At 35.9% G+C, this 15,759-nt stretch overlaps 1 protein-coding gene across 1 annotated transcript; it reads right to left on the reverse strand.

Moving 5' to 3' along the window:
* Window positions 1-11,075: 11,075 nt before the first annotated feature.
* LOC129313002 (9-cis-epoxycarotenoid dioxygenase NCED1, chloroplastic-like) lies at window positions 11,076-13,246 on the reverse strand. The gene has a single exon (XM_054955814.1). It carries the CDS (start codon window positions 13,125-13,127, stop codon window positions 11,427-11,429), a length of 1,701 nt encoding a protein of 566 aa, XP_054811789.1. The 5' UTR covers window positions 13,128-13,246; the 3' UTR covers window positions 11,076-11,426.
* Window positions 13,247-15,759: the final 2,513 nt, after the last annotated feature.

A 15,759-nucleotide genomic window follows, 5' to 3' on the forward strand; every position in this document is an offset into this window, starting at 1 on the left:
CGTCTTTTGGCAGTGCTGGGACCCACCACCCTCGCGGGCCCAAGTCCAGCATTCCCCACTGGTGGTACAGTGGGTATTCCTCACCCCACTAAGGTCTTTTGGAACCTTTCCAGATTCGATCCTCCAACCTCTACCACCTTAACGAAGTTGATTAAGCTCAGTGGTACCAGATTCAGCCTAAACTTCATTAAGGTGGTAGAGGTTGGAGGATCGAATCTGGAAAGGTTCCAAAAGACCTCTTTGGTGGGGTGAGGAATACCCACTGTACCACCAGTGGGGAATACTGGACTTGGGCTCGCAAGGGTGGTGGGTCCCAGCTTATAAGGAGATTAGCCTCGAGCCGTAGCCCTCACTCGGTGCTAAATTATCCGGCCAAAAGTAGATTAGCCCGAGCCCTTACAAGCCACCTATTGAGCTCTAATAGGGGCGTACCATGTGGCATATAAATACAACAACAATAGCAAGTCTCCCAACACCTCCCACAATAATCAAACAAATTCATAATAATATTGCACAATTTTATAATATTACAAAATTCATAATTTTCTCAATAATCACCCAATTAACATGAAGTAACACTAATCACAAATTAAAAGCATGGTTACCTCGTGGCTTTTTCAATAAATTATTCCTTATAATTTCTCTCCCATCACAATATTCACCAACAACACAATCTACAAATAACATATTATTTATAAATATTAGTTTCAATTATTGAAACTAATAAAATAATTCTAATAATAGAATTAAAAATATAACATAATTCCTAATCTCAATCTTAATACAAATCTAGAATTAATACTATTAAGTAAAATTTTTAACTCCTCTTTTACTCATCAATAAACATTAAAAATCTAAAAATCAAATTTTAAACTAATTTCTATTATCAAAATTTTCTTTTTATTTCATAAATTTGCACCTAAAATACTTAAAAATTAAAAATTGAGTCTCAAGCTTAGAATCATAATCCTATAGCCATAATAATTCATTTCTCATCCCAAATAATCATCTAAATCTCAATAAATCAATATATATTTTCAGATTTAATAAAAATCTAGTCTAGGATTTGATCTTTAAGCCACAAATTCAAAGATCATCAACAAATTTATACTCTAGAATATTTATTATACTACTAACAACCTCAAAAACCATATTGATTCAATATAAATTCATCCCTCTTCCAAATCCTAAATTTTCTACTACCACAAACTCAGAAACTAAAGAGGAAAGATCACTAAGAAAAATTTTTAGAACACATACTTAATTTTGAAAAGCTTGAAATCACACCCTAAATGTCCTATTAAAAACTCTTACCTTAAAAACTCAGATCTCCCGTACCGACGACTCACGCTCACTCTGCCTCAGCTCACGCACGAAGGATAGAAATGAAGAAACGAAGAAAACAGGTGAGTTTTTATAAAAATTCGGTGGGTCTCACATTTTTTTTATTATTTCTTCTTTCCTCTCTCTTCTTCTTCTTTTTTTTATTATTATATAGGCATGATTGTTGCATGTGGCGGCCGAAAGCACTTTCTTTTTCTTCTTTCTTTCCTTCCTCTTTCTCTTACCTTTTCTTCTCTTTTTTTAATAATAATAATAATTTAATTTAATTAATTTTTTTAATTAATTAATTTTTAATTAATCTTTTTATTTTAATTTAGAATTATATCTAAGTTAGATTTAATAATCATCTCCTACTAATTTGATTACCTTTAAATATTTTTTAAAATTTCTATTAACCCAAATTAACTATTAAAATTTAAATTGGGATGTTACAATTCTCCCCTCCTTTTAAAAATTTTGTCCTTAAAATTTGAAGTTAGTAACTATTAACTACTTACTTAATCAAAAAGACGAGGATAATCACATCGCATACTACCCTCAATCTCCCACGTAGCATCACCTGGAGTTGTGCCCTTCTAGATTACTTTAACCAATCTAATGGTCTTGTTTCTTAATTGCTTGTCCTTATAATCCATAATCTCTTTCGGTTCAGCTCTGAATGTCAAATTCTCCCTGAGTTCAATCTCCTCAGGTTCAATTATATGGGATGGATCTGGTTGATACTTCTTCAATTGTGACACAAGGAATATATTGTGTATACCAGCAATTTGGGTGGTAATGCTACTTGGTACGTTATTGGTCCAACTCATTTTAAGATCTCAAAAGGTCCCATAAACCTTGGTGTCAACTTCTTAGCCTTAATAGCTCTTCCAATACCAGTTACTGGAGAGATTTTCAAAAATACATGGTCACCTACTTTAAACTCAAGCGGTCTTTTCCTCTTATCTGCATAACTCTTTTGTCTACTTTGAGCTGTGAGTAATTTTTGCTTGATTAAAGCAATCTTTTAGGTAGTCTCATCAACAATGTTTGGCCCCAAAACAGTTCTCTCACTTAATTTTGTCCAACACAGTGGTGATCTACATTTTCTTCCATATAATGCCTCATAAGGTGCCATCTGAATGCTAGAATGAAAACTATTATTGTAGGCAAATTCAGCTAATGGCAAGTGACTATCCCAATTACCTCTAAGCTCAATGGCACAAGCCCTTAACATATCTTCAAGAATCTGTATGGTTTGTTCTGTCTACCCATCGGTCTGGGGGTGATAAGCGATGCTAAAACTCAGACGAATACCCATAGCTTTTTGTAATGACTTCCAAAAGTTTGATGTGAATCTCAGATCACGATTAGATATGATATTTGTCGGCACTCCATGCAATCTCACCATTTCTCTTATGTAGATTTCAGTTAATTTTTCAAGAGAATACGTGATATTGGTAGCAAGAAAATGAGCTGATTTGGTGAGTTGATCTACGATTACCCATATAGTGTCATGAACAGAAGATGTTCTAGGCAATCCTGTAATGAAATCCATAGAAATGCTATCCCATTTCCACTCTGGAATATCAAGAGACCGTAGCATTCCAGCTGGTCTCTGATGCTCAATTTTGACTTTCTGGCAAGTCAAACAATGAGTTACATGTTCAGTTACATCTCTTTTCATCCTTGGCCACCACTAACCATGTCTTAAGTCATGATACATCTTAGTTGCTCCTGGGTGAATGGTATATCTACTCTGATGAGCCTCCTCAAGTAGGATATTTTTCAATCGAGCATCATTAGGCACACACACTCTACCTTTATATCTTACGACATCATCATCAGTCACATTAAAATGTTTAGCCTTTCTAGCCCCAATCTCTACCCTAATCTTATTAAATGATCGTCCTTCTGTTGTGCAATTCTAATTTCTTCCCAAAAATTATTCTCAAATTCAGTAATGTGTAGAGTAGCTAAATGATTCTCGACTACTTCTATATTTATTGCATGAAAACTACTCTATAATTCATGTTCTCTGACTATCATGTGAGAAGTATTACAAGCTTCCTGCTCAGAGCGTCGGTGACTACATTAGCTTTCCTGGATGATACTTCAACTCAAAATCATAATCCTTCAAAAACTCAATCCATCTACGTTGTCTCATGTTGAGTTCCTTTTGATCAAACAAATATTTTAAACTTTTATGATCACTGAAGACTTTAAAGGAAGAATTATAAAGATAGTGCCTCCAAATTTTCAAGGCAAACACCACAGCAGCAAGCTCCAAGTCATGAGTAGGGTAATTTTCGTCATAAGGCCTCAATTGTTGAGAGGCATAAGCCACTACTCGATCCTCTTGCATCAATACACAACCTAAACTTTTCTTAAAAGTATCAGTATATAAGGTATAAGGAGCAGTTGGAACAGGTAAGGTGAGACCCGGTGTGGTAGTCAACCTCTTTTTTAGCTCCTGAAAGGCAACTTCATACTCGTTCATCCAAATAAATGGAGCATCTTTCCTAGTCAACTTAGTCAAGGGCATTGCAATTTATGAAAAACCCTTAATAAAACGACGATAGTAGCTGCAAGACCCAAGAAACTCCTAATCTTTGTCACACTTCGAGGTTGTTCCCATTTCATCACTGTATCTATCTTACTGAGGTCCACCGCTACCCCTTCTTTTGAAACAACATGGCTTAAGAACTTAACTTCTTTAAGCCAAAAGTCACATTTGCTCAGCTTGGCATAGAGCTTGTGCTCTTTTAATTTCTCCAAAATAATTTTAAGATGTCCAGCATGGTCCACCTCATCCCGAGAATAAATAAGTATGTCATCAATAAAGACTACAATAAATTTATCGAGATAAGGCTTGAAGATTCGATTCATATAATTCATAAAAACAGCTGGGGCATTTGTTAACTCGAACGGCATCACTAGGAACTCGTAGTGCCCATATCTAGTCCTAAAAACAGTTTTAGGGATATCCTCTGCTCTAACCCTCAATTGATGATATCCTGATCTTAGATCAATCTTAGAAAACACCACTGAATTGACTAATTGGTCTAACAAATCATCAATTCGAGGTAAGGGGTACTTGTTCTTAATGGTTACCTTATTCAATTGTCTATAATCAATACACAATCTAAGGCTTCCATCTTTCTTTTTCACAAACAATACAGTGACCCCCATGGCGATACACTTGGTCTAATAAACCCCTTCTCTAACAACTCTTTAATTTGTCTCTTCAACTCAGCTAACTCTGACAAGGACATCCTATAAGATGCCTTAGAAATAGGCCCCGTACTAGGTACGAGCTCAATCGAGAACTTAACCTCTCGTTCTAGAGAAAAACCGATCACTTCAGTAAGAAAGACGTCAGGGAATTCTCTCACTACTAGAATTTGATCTACACCTTCTTCAATCTCTGCGTTGATTGAGAAGAAAATCATAAAAGCTTGACAGCCCTTTTTTATATGCTGTTCTACTTGAGCGGCAGACAATAACATAGGACTTTGGGACTCTACAGGGGTTACAGTAAGAGCTGAGAGTGACACACTCTTTTTTTGACAATCAAGTACAGATCCATTTACAGACAATCAATCCATCCCCATAATAATATCAATCCTTGATAAAGACAAACAAATGGGGTCTATGGTGGTCTTTTGACCCTCATACTCAACCTCTACATTTAGACATGTCTTAGCAGTCCTTACAGTCAAACCAGCAGGAGTAGAAATCTTCACATCAAAAGGTAAGGTACACACAGGTAATTTACATCTTTTCATACATTCATCAGACACAAAAAAGTGTGTAGCACCCAAATTAAACAAAGCACAAACATCATTATTAAGTATTCAGATTATACCTCGGATAGCATTAGGGTTGTTAGCAGTCTCCAGCCCAGAGAGAGCATACACTCGTGCTGGCACTGTAGGTCTCTGATCATTACCCCTATTTTGATTTTGATAGCAGAATCGAGCAATATGACCAGGCTTCTGGCATATGTAACAAACCCAATAATCACCAAAATGAAACTTTCCACACTTACTGCATGCTTGATTACTAGCAGTACCAGAAGTAGGAGTAGAGGTAGCTGGGCTCCTATAGGACCCCTGACTCCCACTCTGATTCCCTCTGTAGCTCTGGCCCTTATGGTAGTAACCCTTCTTCTTTTGATTTCTAAAGCCTCCAAAAACTTAGTTGCTCCTCTTCTCTACTTCAAAGTGACTCAATGGTACCAGACTTAGCCTCAACTTCGTTAAGGTAGTAGAGGTTGGAGGTTCGAGTCTAGGGAGGTTCCAAAAGACCCCCGTGAGGGTGGGGTGAGGAATAACCACTGTACCATTAGTGGGAAAGCGGGCAATCATGTGGTGACATATGTGTTGTCCAGCACTGGGAAAAGACCCTGGAGAGGCAGTGGTGACCCAGAGGGCTATTACACTTCTAAGGTGTTGAGTAGAAGGCTTAAAAAATTATGGATACTCTTGTGGGAAAATATCAATGTAGCTTTATTGTAGGGTGACAGGGCAGTGATAACATTATTATTTCCTAAAAGATTATACACACTATGAAGCTAGCAAAAAAGAAGAAAAGGAAGAATAACAGTGAATGTTGATCTTGAGAAAGCTTATGATCACTTGGAATGGAACTTTATCCATAATACACTTTGAAGTATAGGCATAAATTTGAGCTTTGAGGGGTTTTTATGGCTTGCATCAAAAGTTCAAACTTTTAGGTGTTATGGAATGGGAACCCTTTTGAGAGCTTCAAACCCTCAGGGGAGTCTGAGAAAGGGATCCCATATCTCCTTATATTTTCACACTACATATGGAAAGGTTGAATCATGTGATTGAGGATGCTGTAGAGGATCGTTGGCAGTAACCGATCCTAATTATCCTAAGGGATCCTAAAATTTCTCACTTGTTCTTTACTGATAACTTAATTCTTTTTATGAAGCTTCCTCTAGTCAAGTGGATACTATCTTAGCTTGCATTGCTAAGTTTTGTGATGTTTCTAGATAAAAGTTAAATAAATCTAAAACAAAATTATGATTCTCAAACTCAATTCATTTTTCTAAAGCTTTTGAATTGAGCTAGAAATTAGGTGTGGGTCTAACTGGAGACTTAGGCAAGTATTTAGACATCCCTCTTATTCACAAAAGGGCATCTTATCTTTTATTCACCTCGATTCTTAATAAAATGCAGAAGAGGTTGTCTAGCTAGAAGGGTTACTTTCTTAACATGGTAGGGAGAGCTACTCTGATTAAAGCCGTACTATTTGTGCTACCAACATACCATATGCAAACAATGTTGCTTCTAAAGAGGCTAATAAATGAGCTAGAAAAGACGAAGAGCAGAAGTTTCTTGTGGGGAGAAGATGATAGTAATAGGAAGTTGCACTTAATGTCCTAGGATAATGTCGCTAAGGACAAGGTAGGGGGTGGGCTTTATGTTAAAGATTTAAAGAGGCAGAATGAGGCCTTTATGATGAAGCTCTATTGGAATCTTTGTAATAATAAGGATGTATTGTAGTTTTGGGTTTTGAAAGCAAAACATAAATGTGGTAATGACTATGTGCCTAATATTGTTAGAAGGAGGAACTCTTTGTACACTTAAAAAAGGGATTTGTGAAGTATGAGACAAATTTAAAGAAGGACTAAGGAAGAAAATTGGAAATGGAAGAAACATGTCATTCTAGTTTGAGAACTAATCTATATGCTCAATTTGCTTCTAATAGACCTTATGGTTGGTAGGGAGAGGCTCGTGAATAGAAATGAAAGAGTGGTGGACTATATTGATAGTATGGGGCAATGGGATTTGTAAAAGTTGAATGCTTGTCTCTAATCGAACTCAGTTGCCTATTTAACTCGTGCTCGTCCACCTAGTGAGGAGAGAGAAGAGGATAAATAATTTTGGAAACCATTCTCTGATGGTTATTTTACTATGGAATCTGCATATTATTTTCTATCTGTAGGTACTAGGAGGAACTCAGATAATGTTTAGAAGCGGATTTAGAGGTGGCTTGTTCCATAGAAAATCAAATCTTTTATTAGCTCTTTTTCTCATGGACGTGCACATACAATTTATTTGAGATAGAAAAGGGGGCGAACAAGTGAGCAAAATTGCTCATTTGGTTGTGTAATGTTAGAGGACTCCATGTATTTGATTTGAGATTGCCTATATGCTGAAGCTAGATAGAAAGTTATAATCAAGGGAAGATTACTTGAACACTTTTAGTAACGTAATTGGAGTGGATTGGGTAAACTGGAACCTTTCTCAAGAAGTTAGTGAGAGCTTCACGAGTAAGGTAAACTGGAGTACCCTCTTTAGCTATCTTTGCTGGGACATTTAGGTTGATAAATGTAAAAAAAGTGTTTGATGATGTCAATAATACTCCTTATTCAACACTCACTACTTTCTTCAAAGTGTGTTCAGATATTGATTTGGCTAGACTAGCTAGCGCCTTTCCTTACTTATGATCACATGAGGCTTGGGTCCATTAAACAATATAGAAATAATGTTTTTAGACTTGAAGTGGATGGATCTATTAAAGCAAACTGTAGTAGTGGCTATGGTGGTATTATTTGGGATAACAATGGTAATTGGGTCAAGAGTTTTAGTTGCAAACTCATTAATATACCCTCTGCAATTATGAAAATTCTTGCCATCATACAAGGACTTCAAATGTGCTACACATATGGACTCAAGGAAGTTGATATTTATTGTGAATGTATTAAAGTGATCCAACTGATTTAGAAAGGTTGTGTGAATAATAATCCCTTTAAGGATATTATTGATGTTAGGTTGTTGTATCATAAAGACTGGAATCTAACTCTCCATCATCTCTCTAAGAACCATAACTCTTTTGCTAATAGTTTAGCTAGAATGTTTCATAGCTTGGATAACAACTTTTGTATCTTTGAATAACCCCCACCTCTCACATAGGAGGTAGCAGTTGATGAGAGAGATCCACTTATATGGATCATGTTATGCATAAACTCTGACTTTATGATTGCACTTTTCAATAAAAAGAAAGAAATTGAAAACTATAAAAATAGAATTTGTTCAAATGTGTGTGATTATTTTCTTTGTCGCCCCCTTGTTGCACTTTCATTACTCTTTCCTGCCCAGGCTAGTTGGACAGTTTCACTCACTCATGTCCAATCTCTAATATGTATTTAACTAGTATTTTTACATTTTTATTATATTTTATTAAGCTGTAGCACTGCCAATAATCTTAAATAACAAATACGCATTCAGATTCAAAAAATAATTAGTTTAAAAACATACACACACTAATAAAGTTCTCATTCTCATAAAAATATATTTTATTATATTTTTATTATAAGATACTTTCAATCATTTTACACATTTTAAGAAAAAGTAAATTTTTATATAATAAAAAAATGATATATACTTCCATTTTTTATCTTTGATTTTAAATAATAATACAGCTATATTAAATACTTTTACGCTAATCAAGAAAGGATAAAATTGAATAAAAAGTTTAATTATTATAAAGTGTCATATATTTTGAACAAAAAATTATTTCTAGATGGTGCTCTACAAATAAGATCGGAGGAATTGTATTGTTTTTCTTTTTAACTTAGTCCCAATTATCAATACATTTTATGATGAGTTAGAGAAAAATTGATACATTTATTTAGGTTAATAAAATCAAGGGGTAAAATAGGAGAAAAGTTTTAACATGTACTAAGTTTTAATATTTTGAATCAAAATTAATTGAAAGAAAATACTTATATTTTGAATTAAAGAGAGTATAATGAAATGAAGTGGTCGTGTGTCAACAAATTAAAGCTATAATTGGAAGACAAAATTGTACAGCTATTGAGCCTTTGTCTGTTCCACATGGACGAATTGGGAAATTGCATATTTGATTTATGCACCCAAGGCCAAGATTCTTTAATAACAAAACTCTATAATGCACATATTTCTTCATTAAATTTAGTGGTTTACCTAGACTTGGTATTCTGTCTGCCAAGGTGATCGATTGTCAAACAAACTACACACACACACACACACACAATTCAGGGCAATGATGCCTTCCACTGTTTTTCATGACATATTTTTTGCGACTGATCAATTATTATCCGTAGCAAACATTAAATCCAAATTTGTTCAGCCAAATTAAATTAATGGCATAATTGAGCTGGTCACTAGGCATTGAAGATGAGAGAATCCAAACATGAATTTTGGCAGGCAAATGAAGCATTGTCTCCTATGTAACCATGCCCCTTTTGGTTAATTAAAGGAAATAATTTCGTGTTAAATTATAGAACTGTTGGATTATTCTCTTTTAGGTGGGTAAGTTGAGTGCAGAAACATGTAGGAAATGAAGAATGAATCGGCCACTAAAGAAAGGATAAGGAAGCACTTCAATGTTGAAAAAGGACCATGCATATATATAGCCATACTAGGATGAGCGAAAATGGACATTCTCATCAACATAAAAACAAAAAAGGACATGACTGATCCTGCACTAAGGAAGCCCCACAATTAAAAGACTCAAGCTAAGCTCTATATTAACAACTAGCTGGACAAACTCGATTAATGCCCCATCACACACACTCACACAAGATGCTTGATGTGATGGGGAAAAGCTAAGGCCGGCTAAGGCTTCATTCTTGATGAGATGATTATATATTTTTACTCTCTATTTTGTAGGATATGGGATGGGCCCTCCGAGCACCTAGCTTGTTTCCCACACCTTGACCTTAATTCCCTCAATAATTGAGTCTCCCATAGATTAGCAGCATTGTCCTTGTGTTTGTCAACTTGTTTTTTATTTCCACCACCTACCAATCAAACTCTCACAAATTTCATCACTTTTTGCTCATTGATCATTTTCCCTCAGCATCAATACATAGTGTTAAACACTTCACTATACACTCTGCAAATATCAAGAGTTGACTTTGGATATGGTAGCTCTTTATAATCATGTTATTGTATTTGACATTTGTTACACAGTAATTGCCATGTGACACCTATCTGAGTCTACGTTTCAAATATTGTTCGGGTTGGGTGTTCTAGATGCTGCACCAACCTCTTGCTAATATGTTCTCTCCTGATTGGATCCCTCTTAATATATTATTAACATGTGCTGGTCCATCAACACACCTCAAACTGATAAGGACTTAGCTTGCTCTTTCTCATATACTATACTTTATAGATTATTCTACCTTTAAAGTTCATGTTTAAACACTCCTTTTTTCTTTAAAGCCGATATATTAGAATAATCCTTTTTCTTAAGAATAAGTGTTGGCAGGCTAGCTAGAGGGTGGTTCTTTTGTTAGAAAAATAACTATATATGAAGAAATATTTTGATGCAAAATAAAACTTCAAATTTTTTTTAAAAAGAGTAACTGCATGTGTACTAAAGATTACAGCAAGGTTTTTCTAAAATACAACAAATAATATTTTTAAATAGGTTTTATTACAGCCACTAAAGTGATTGGTTTTTGTTTTTCTAATGATCAATGTTTGTTTTCAAATTAACAGGTTAAAATAATTTGAACTTTAATAATTAAAACTAGACGAATGAAATGATTTATTTCATTTTATTAAAAGTCTAAATTAAAGCCCAATAAAAATCCAATTCAAATGTTAATTATTTGCAGATCAATTTATTTAAAAACAATAAATAAGTTTTCCATATATAAATTTAAATATCTCACAAAACCTCTTTTGGGGTCTCTTTTGACGCCTTGCTTCTTATTATAGGCCATACCATGCCAAAAAAGAATAGTGAATTCTGTCTGATTCTGATTAAAAAGGAGGTGATAGGTACAGGAAGTAAAATATTGTTGTACATTTACATACGTGTCATGAAGATGGTAAACACAGAGTACATCAAATTCTATATTATAGTTTTCCTAGTGAAAGAATAAGCCGAAACCAGCAGAGCTCCATTGCTAACTACACCAAGAAAACTACTCGCTGGTCTCCAAGACCTCTCAATTCAATCAGATCCCAACCCACAAAATGAATGAAAAAGTTATGGAGGAAGAGATTCCGGGGTCATATCTATATCTGCAACCATCCCTCTGATGCATCTCCTCCGCTATACTTGATGAATTAGTCTCAGGCCTGCTTCTGCAAATCCTTTGAATGGATGAATGTTCCGTGGAAACCATATGGAACTCTGGAGGGCAGCTTAATGGAAGCCTCTAATTTCAAATTCGTGGCATTCACAATTCGCAGCTGTGATGTCCGCTCCTTCTCGTCGTGCACAAATGTTAGGATATACCCATCATCTTCTCTTTCTGAATTTTCGTCTCTGGGAAGAAACAGCGGCTCCCCTCCGAATCTTTCGTCCCCATAGAAATACTTCTTAATATCTCCAGTTAAAAGGTCCACTTTGACAAACCCCGAGACTTTGGGCCACGGCTCCGCAAGTGCCAAATACGCAAACCTCGTCTTCCTCCCAAGCTTGTTCCTATTCACCATTCCGGCTTCTAGATTCACCTGCTCTGTTTCAGAAATAATGGGTCGGCGCGTCGACTTCCCTGTCTTCAAGTTCAATCGGATTTCGCAGAGAACACTCTTCAAGCTCTCGTCGCATTCATTGAAAATGGAGTCCGCTGGTGTCATGCAAGACCCAATCACCACAACCTCGTCACTCTCTGGTTCTTCCCATGCATTCCAGAGATGAAAACAGAAGCAATCAGGTGCCTTAACCCATCTCACCCCAGAGGCATCGCTCGCATTCTTGTCCAAAATCCCAAACCGGGACATCTTTTTCTTATCATATATCACCGGAGAGCCACCCCGAATCATCTCAGAAAGCTTGAACACCACCTGCTGATCCGGGATTACCACGAACCTCTCTGTTATAGCGAAATCGTGCATCATAGTGGGCTCAGAGAGATTAATAGGAACGTCAGGGGATTTTTCACCATCCGGGGAGACGCGGAAGTACTTCAAGTATGGTTTCCTGACGACATCATAGCTCAGAGCGAAGAGATCTCCAGTGACAGGGTCCACTTTTGGATGCGCAATCATTGTCGATTTTAACTGCCCATCGAAATCATAACGACCAACGGTCTTAAGGTCTCCACTGGGGGTGACTCGGACATGGTAAGGCAAATCATCCTCAGACATAGCAAGAAGATGATTGTTGAAATACACCAATCCGGCGTTAGCCACGCCCATTCCACGCTCTCCATCGACTAGGCCGAAGAGTCCACGAGCATAGAACAGAAGCAGACGAGCGATGCCAGAGTGACCATGAAGCTCACCAATTGCTTTGGGGAACACTGGGCGACCCAAAGCTTTTTCCTGAACTAGACGGTGCGTCTCGGTGAATCTGCAGGCATAGCTGGCAGACCCGTCTTTGAATTGAACGGCGTGGACCATGCCGTCGCCGTCAAAGAAGTGGTGACCGGCTACTGGTTGGTGAAGGGGATTGGCTCCATTACGGAGGTAAACTCCACGAATGCAAGAGGGAATAGAGCCGGCGACGGGGAGGGAGTGGTGGACCGGGTTCTCTGGCACCGGAGCGAAGTTGCCTGCGATTTGGACAGCGGGGTCAGCAGTTTTGGGAAGAGGGTGAAGACGGTCGCGGGAAAGCAAGGCAGATTCGACGGCGTCGAACGCGAGAGACGCTGCCTTCTGAAGAAAGTTCCATTTTGGTGGCAGAGGAGGGGAGGGTTGATGTTGATGGTAGTGGTTGGGGAATTGGAGGGCTTGGAGGGAGCAAGAAGAGAGAGAGGAATGAGGAGAGGGAGAGTGTTTAGGGAGTTTAGCTGGAGAAGAAGAGGGAGCTGCGAGAGAAGCAGGCATGGCGAAGAATAAGGAATTGAAATGGGAGACTGTGAGTGGGAATGAAGAGAGTGGGGAGCGAGAGGAGGTATATATAGGGGATGGAAGCCGAACCCCCACATATGGGAGAAGACCACTTGTAAGTCTACTGAAATGGCAGGATTACTCACTGCTTGCTAAGGATGAGAGAGAGAGAGAGAAAGTGATGCAAGGGCTGGTGAAAAGGGGCTTTGGATTTTCTGCTTCAAAACAATTATGCATGGGGACATGACTTATTTCAGAAGTGAGGAAGACTCCTCCAAATCGTAAACTCCCAAAGCATGCAATAGTTTCCTTTTTCATCTTCAATTCAACTAGGGATCACCTTGTTTTCATGCAATGCCTTATTTGTCTGCGACAATGTTAGATAAATTTTTATCAAATAGAAAAATAATAATTTTGTCACATGAAATATGATAGTGACAATGAGATTTGAAGGGGCTTTTTTGAGATTAAATTTTTATATAAAATTACCTTAGTACCCGTTTGCAATTAATTTTATATGATTTATAAGTTTGATATAAATATTTATAAGTTTAATTTCACTAATGACTAAAACAATTTAAGAAGTAATAACTTTCTTTTAGCAATTTTCTTCATTTAGGAAAGTTCAACTTGTTTTATATAATTCACAAGTTTAGTTCAATCAATAACTAAAGCGATTTAGAAAAACACAATTTTCTATTAACAAAGTCCAACTAATTTTATATCATTTATAAGTTTGTTATAAGTATTAGTAAGCACTACCAAAGAAGATCACTATATTTGATGGTTATTTTTTTCAATACTTGGAGTTTTAACCGTCAAGTAAGGGGACGCCATATAGAACAGGCCACCTTATTTGATGGTTAAAAACCGTCAAGTATTTAGGGTATTACTTGAAATATTTGGAAATAATCGTCGAGTATGGGCTTCTTGGTTTGGCTTTTGGTCAGTTTTGAAAGTTTATACTTGAAATAAGTATCAAGTAATATCCCAAATAGTTGATGGTTATCTTAAAATAATTGTCAAATATTTATGGTAAAAATTAGGTCCATCAAGTTTATCAATACTCAATAATTATAATGAAATAACTGTCAAGTGGTATTTTTTTTAAATAGGGGGCTACTTTTAAATTTATACAAAATGCAATCAAAATAGCTAGCTACCAATAAGAATCAATACAATTAATATTTCTATTAAAATTACAATCCAAATATATTAAAATTTATATACCCTACACCATAAAAAATATGTAGTCATAGCTAATTTGCAAACTAAATTTTAAAAACTAAGTGGCCTAAGATATAAAATTGACTGAAAAATGTAATGTGTAAGTGCATATACCTAACTAATTATTGGGCTGGCCTAACCACTAATGCTACCCACATATTGAACATGACTTGGGCACTTCTTTAAAGATTTGGTCTACACATGTAGCTATTTATTGAACATAGTAGACATCTTGTATACCAAACATAGTAGACATCCTATATATTGAATCCAGTAGATGTCCTCAAAGTATTGTATGCAAATAGTTATAAGAAATTTAAGTTAATAGATGGCTATCTAAAGTTGGTTAAAATTTATAATTTAAGTGTAATTATATTTAGTATATACCTTGCTAGATAATATGGCAAGGCATGGGTGATAATGTCATTCAAGAATCTCATCAGGAAATAACCACAATTATTGCTCTGATCTGGCTAGAGTGAACATTATAAAAAAAAATGTTAATAAAATGGTATAACATGCCATGATTTGTTGACTAAAAACTTGGTCAGTTATATGAAGACTTTAACAATGACCCATTTCTTAGAAGAGTTGAATGCTCTCATATTAAGGGATATACTCTTGTTAGTCACAGTGTGATACAATACCACAACTTTAAGAAAAAAAGTTTGGAATAAGTGCAAGAAATTTTGTGTGTGTGTGTTTGTATGGAAATTAAAATAACAAGAAATAACAAGCAAAAAGGAGTGTTAATAGCATTAATACTATTAATCTGGTGTAGTTCACTATGTGGATGGTGCCTTCATTACAGCGCAATATATAGTTGGGGATTGCTATAGCGAATTATGTTATTAGCTGTGGCGAGAAAGAATGTTGGCCATAGCGAATGACGTTTTGTATGCTGAAAAATAACTTTTAAATGTTATTTTCAAGGATCTTTGTTCATTAAGTGATAATATGCTTCCGCAAGTTTGTGCATACTGTCGCATATTTTTAGTTAAACCATCAACTATTTGATGGGTTTTCTTTTCAAAGCTTTAAGTTGAAATTTCTAAATGATAAACTCAATTCTTTAAACTATAGTAGACCTTTTGATTAGGTCTTTTCTGTTCTATTATGGTTAGCTTTTTATTAACTACAATTAATTCTTTTTTGCTATGATAAGAATACTAAGGTAGTTAATCCCTAACTACTATAGTAGTGTACAAAATTATGATTAATTTCATGGAGTAAATTAGGCATTTTATATTGGTAGTGGGTTCTTTAATGGCTTTGGCAGTGCCATTATTACAAAGTAGCTAGGCCATGCAACAAAGCTCTTTAATGCATCTCCTACTGTTTGCGACTCTTTAGTAGGATACGGTAATAGATACTTGTACAACAAGTAGAGCAACCTTCATGC

The sequence above is a fragment of the Prosopis cineraria genome, unplaced genomic scaffold (genome assembly GCF_029017545.1).
Source record: "Prosopis cineraria cultivar Desert tree isolate PC_DT_omini unplaced genomic scaffold, ASM2901754v1 PC6, whole genome shotgun sequence".
In the NCBI taxonomy this organism is placed as follows: Eukaryota; Viridiplantae; Streptophyta; class Magnoliopsida; order Fabales; family Fabaceae; genus Prosopis; species Prosopis cineraria.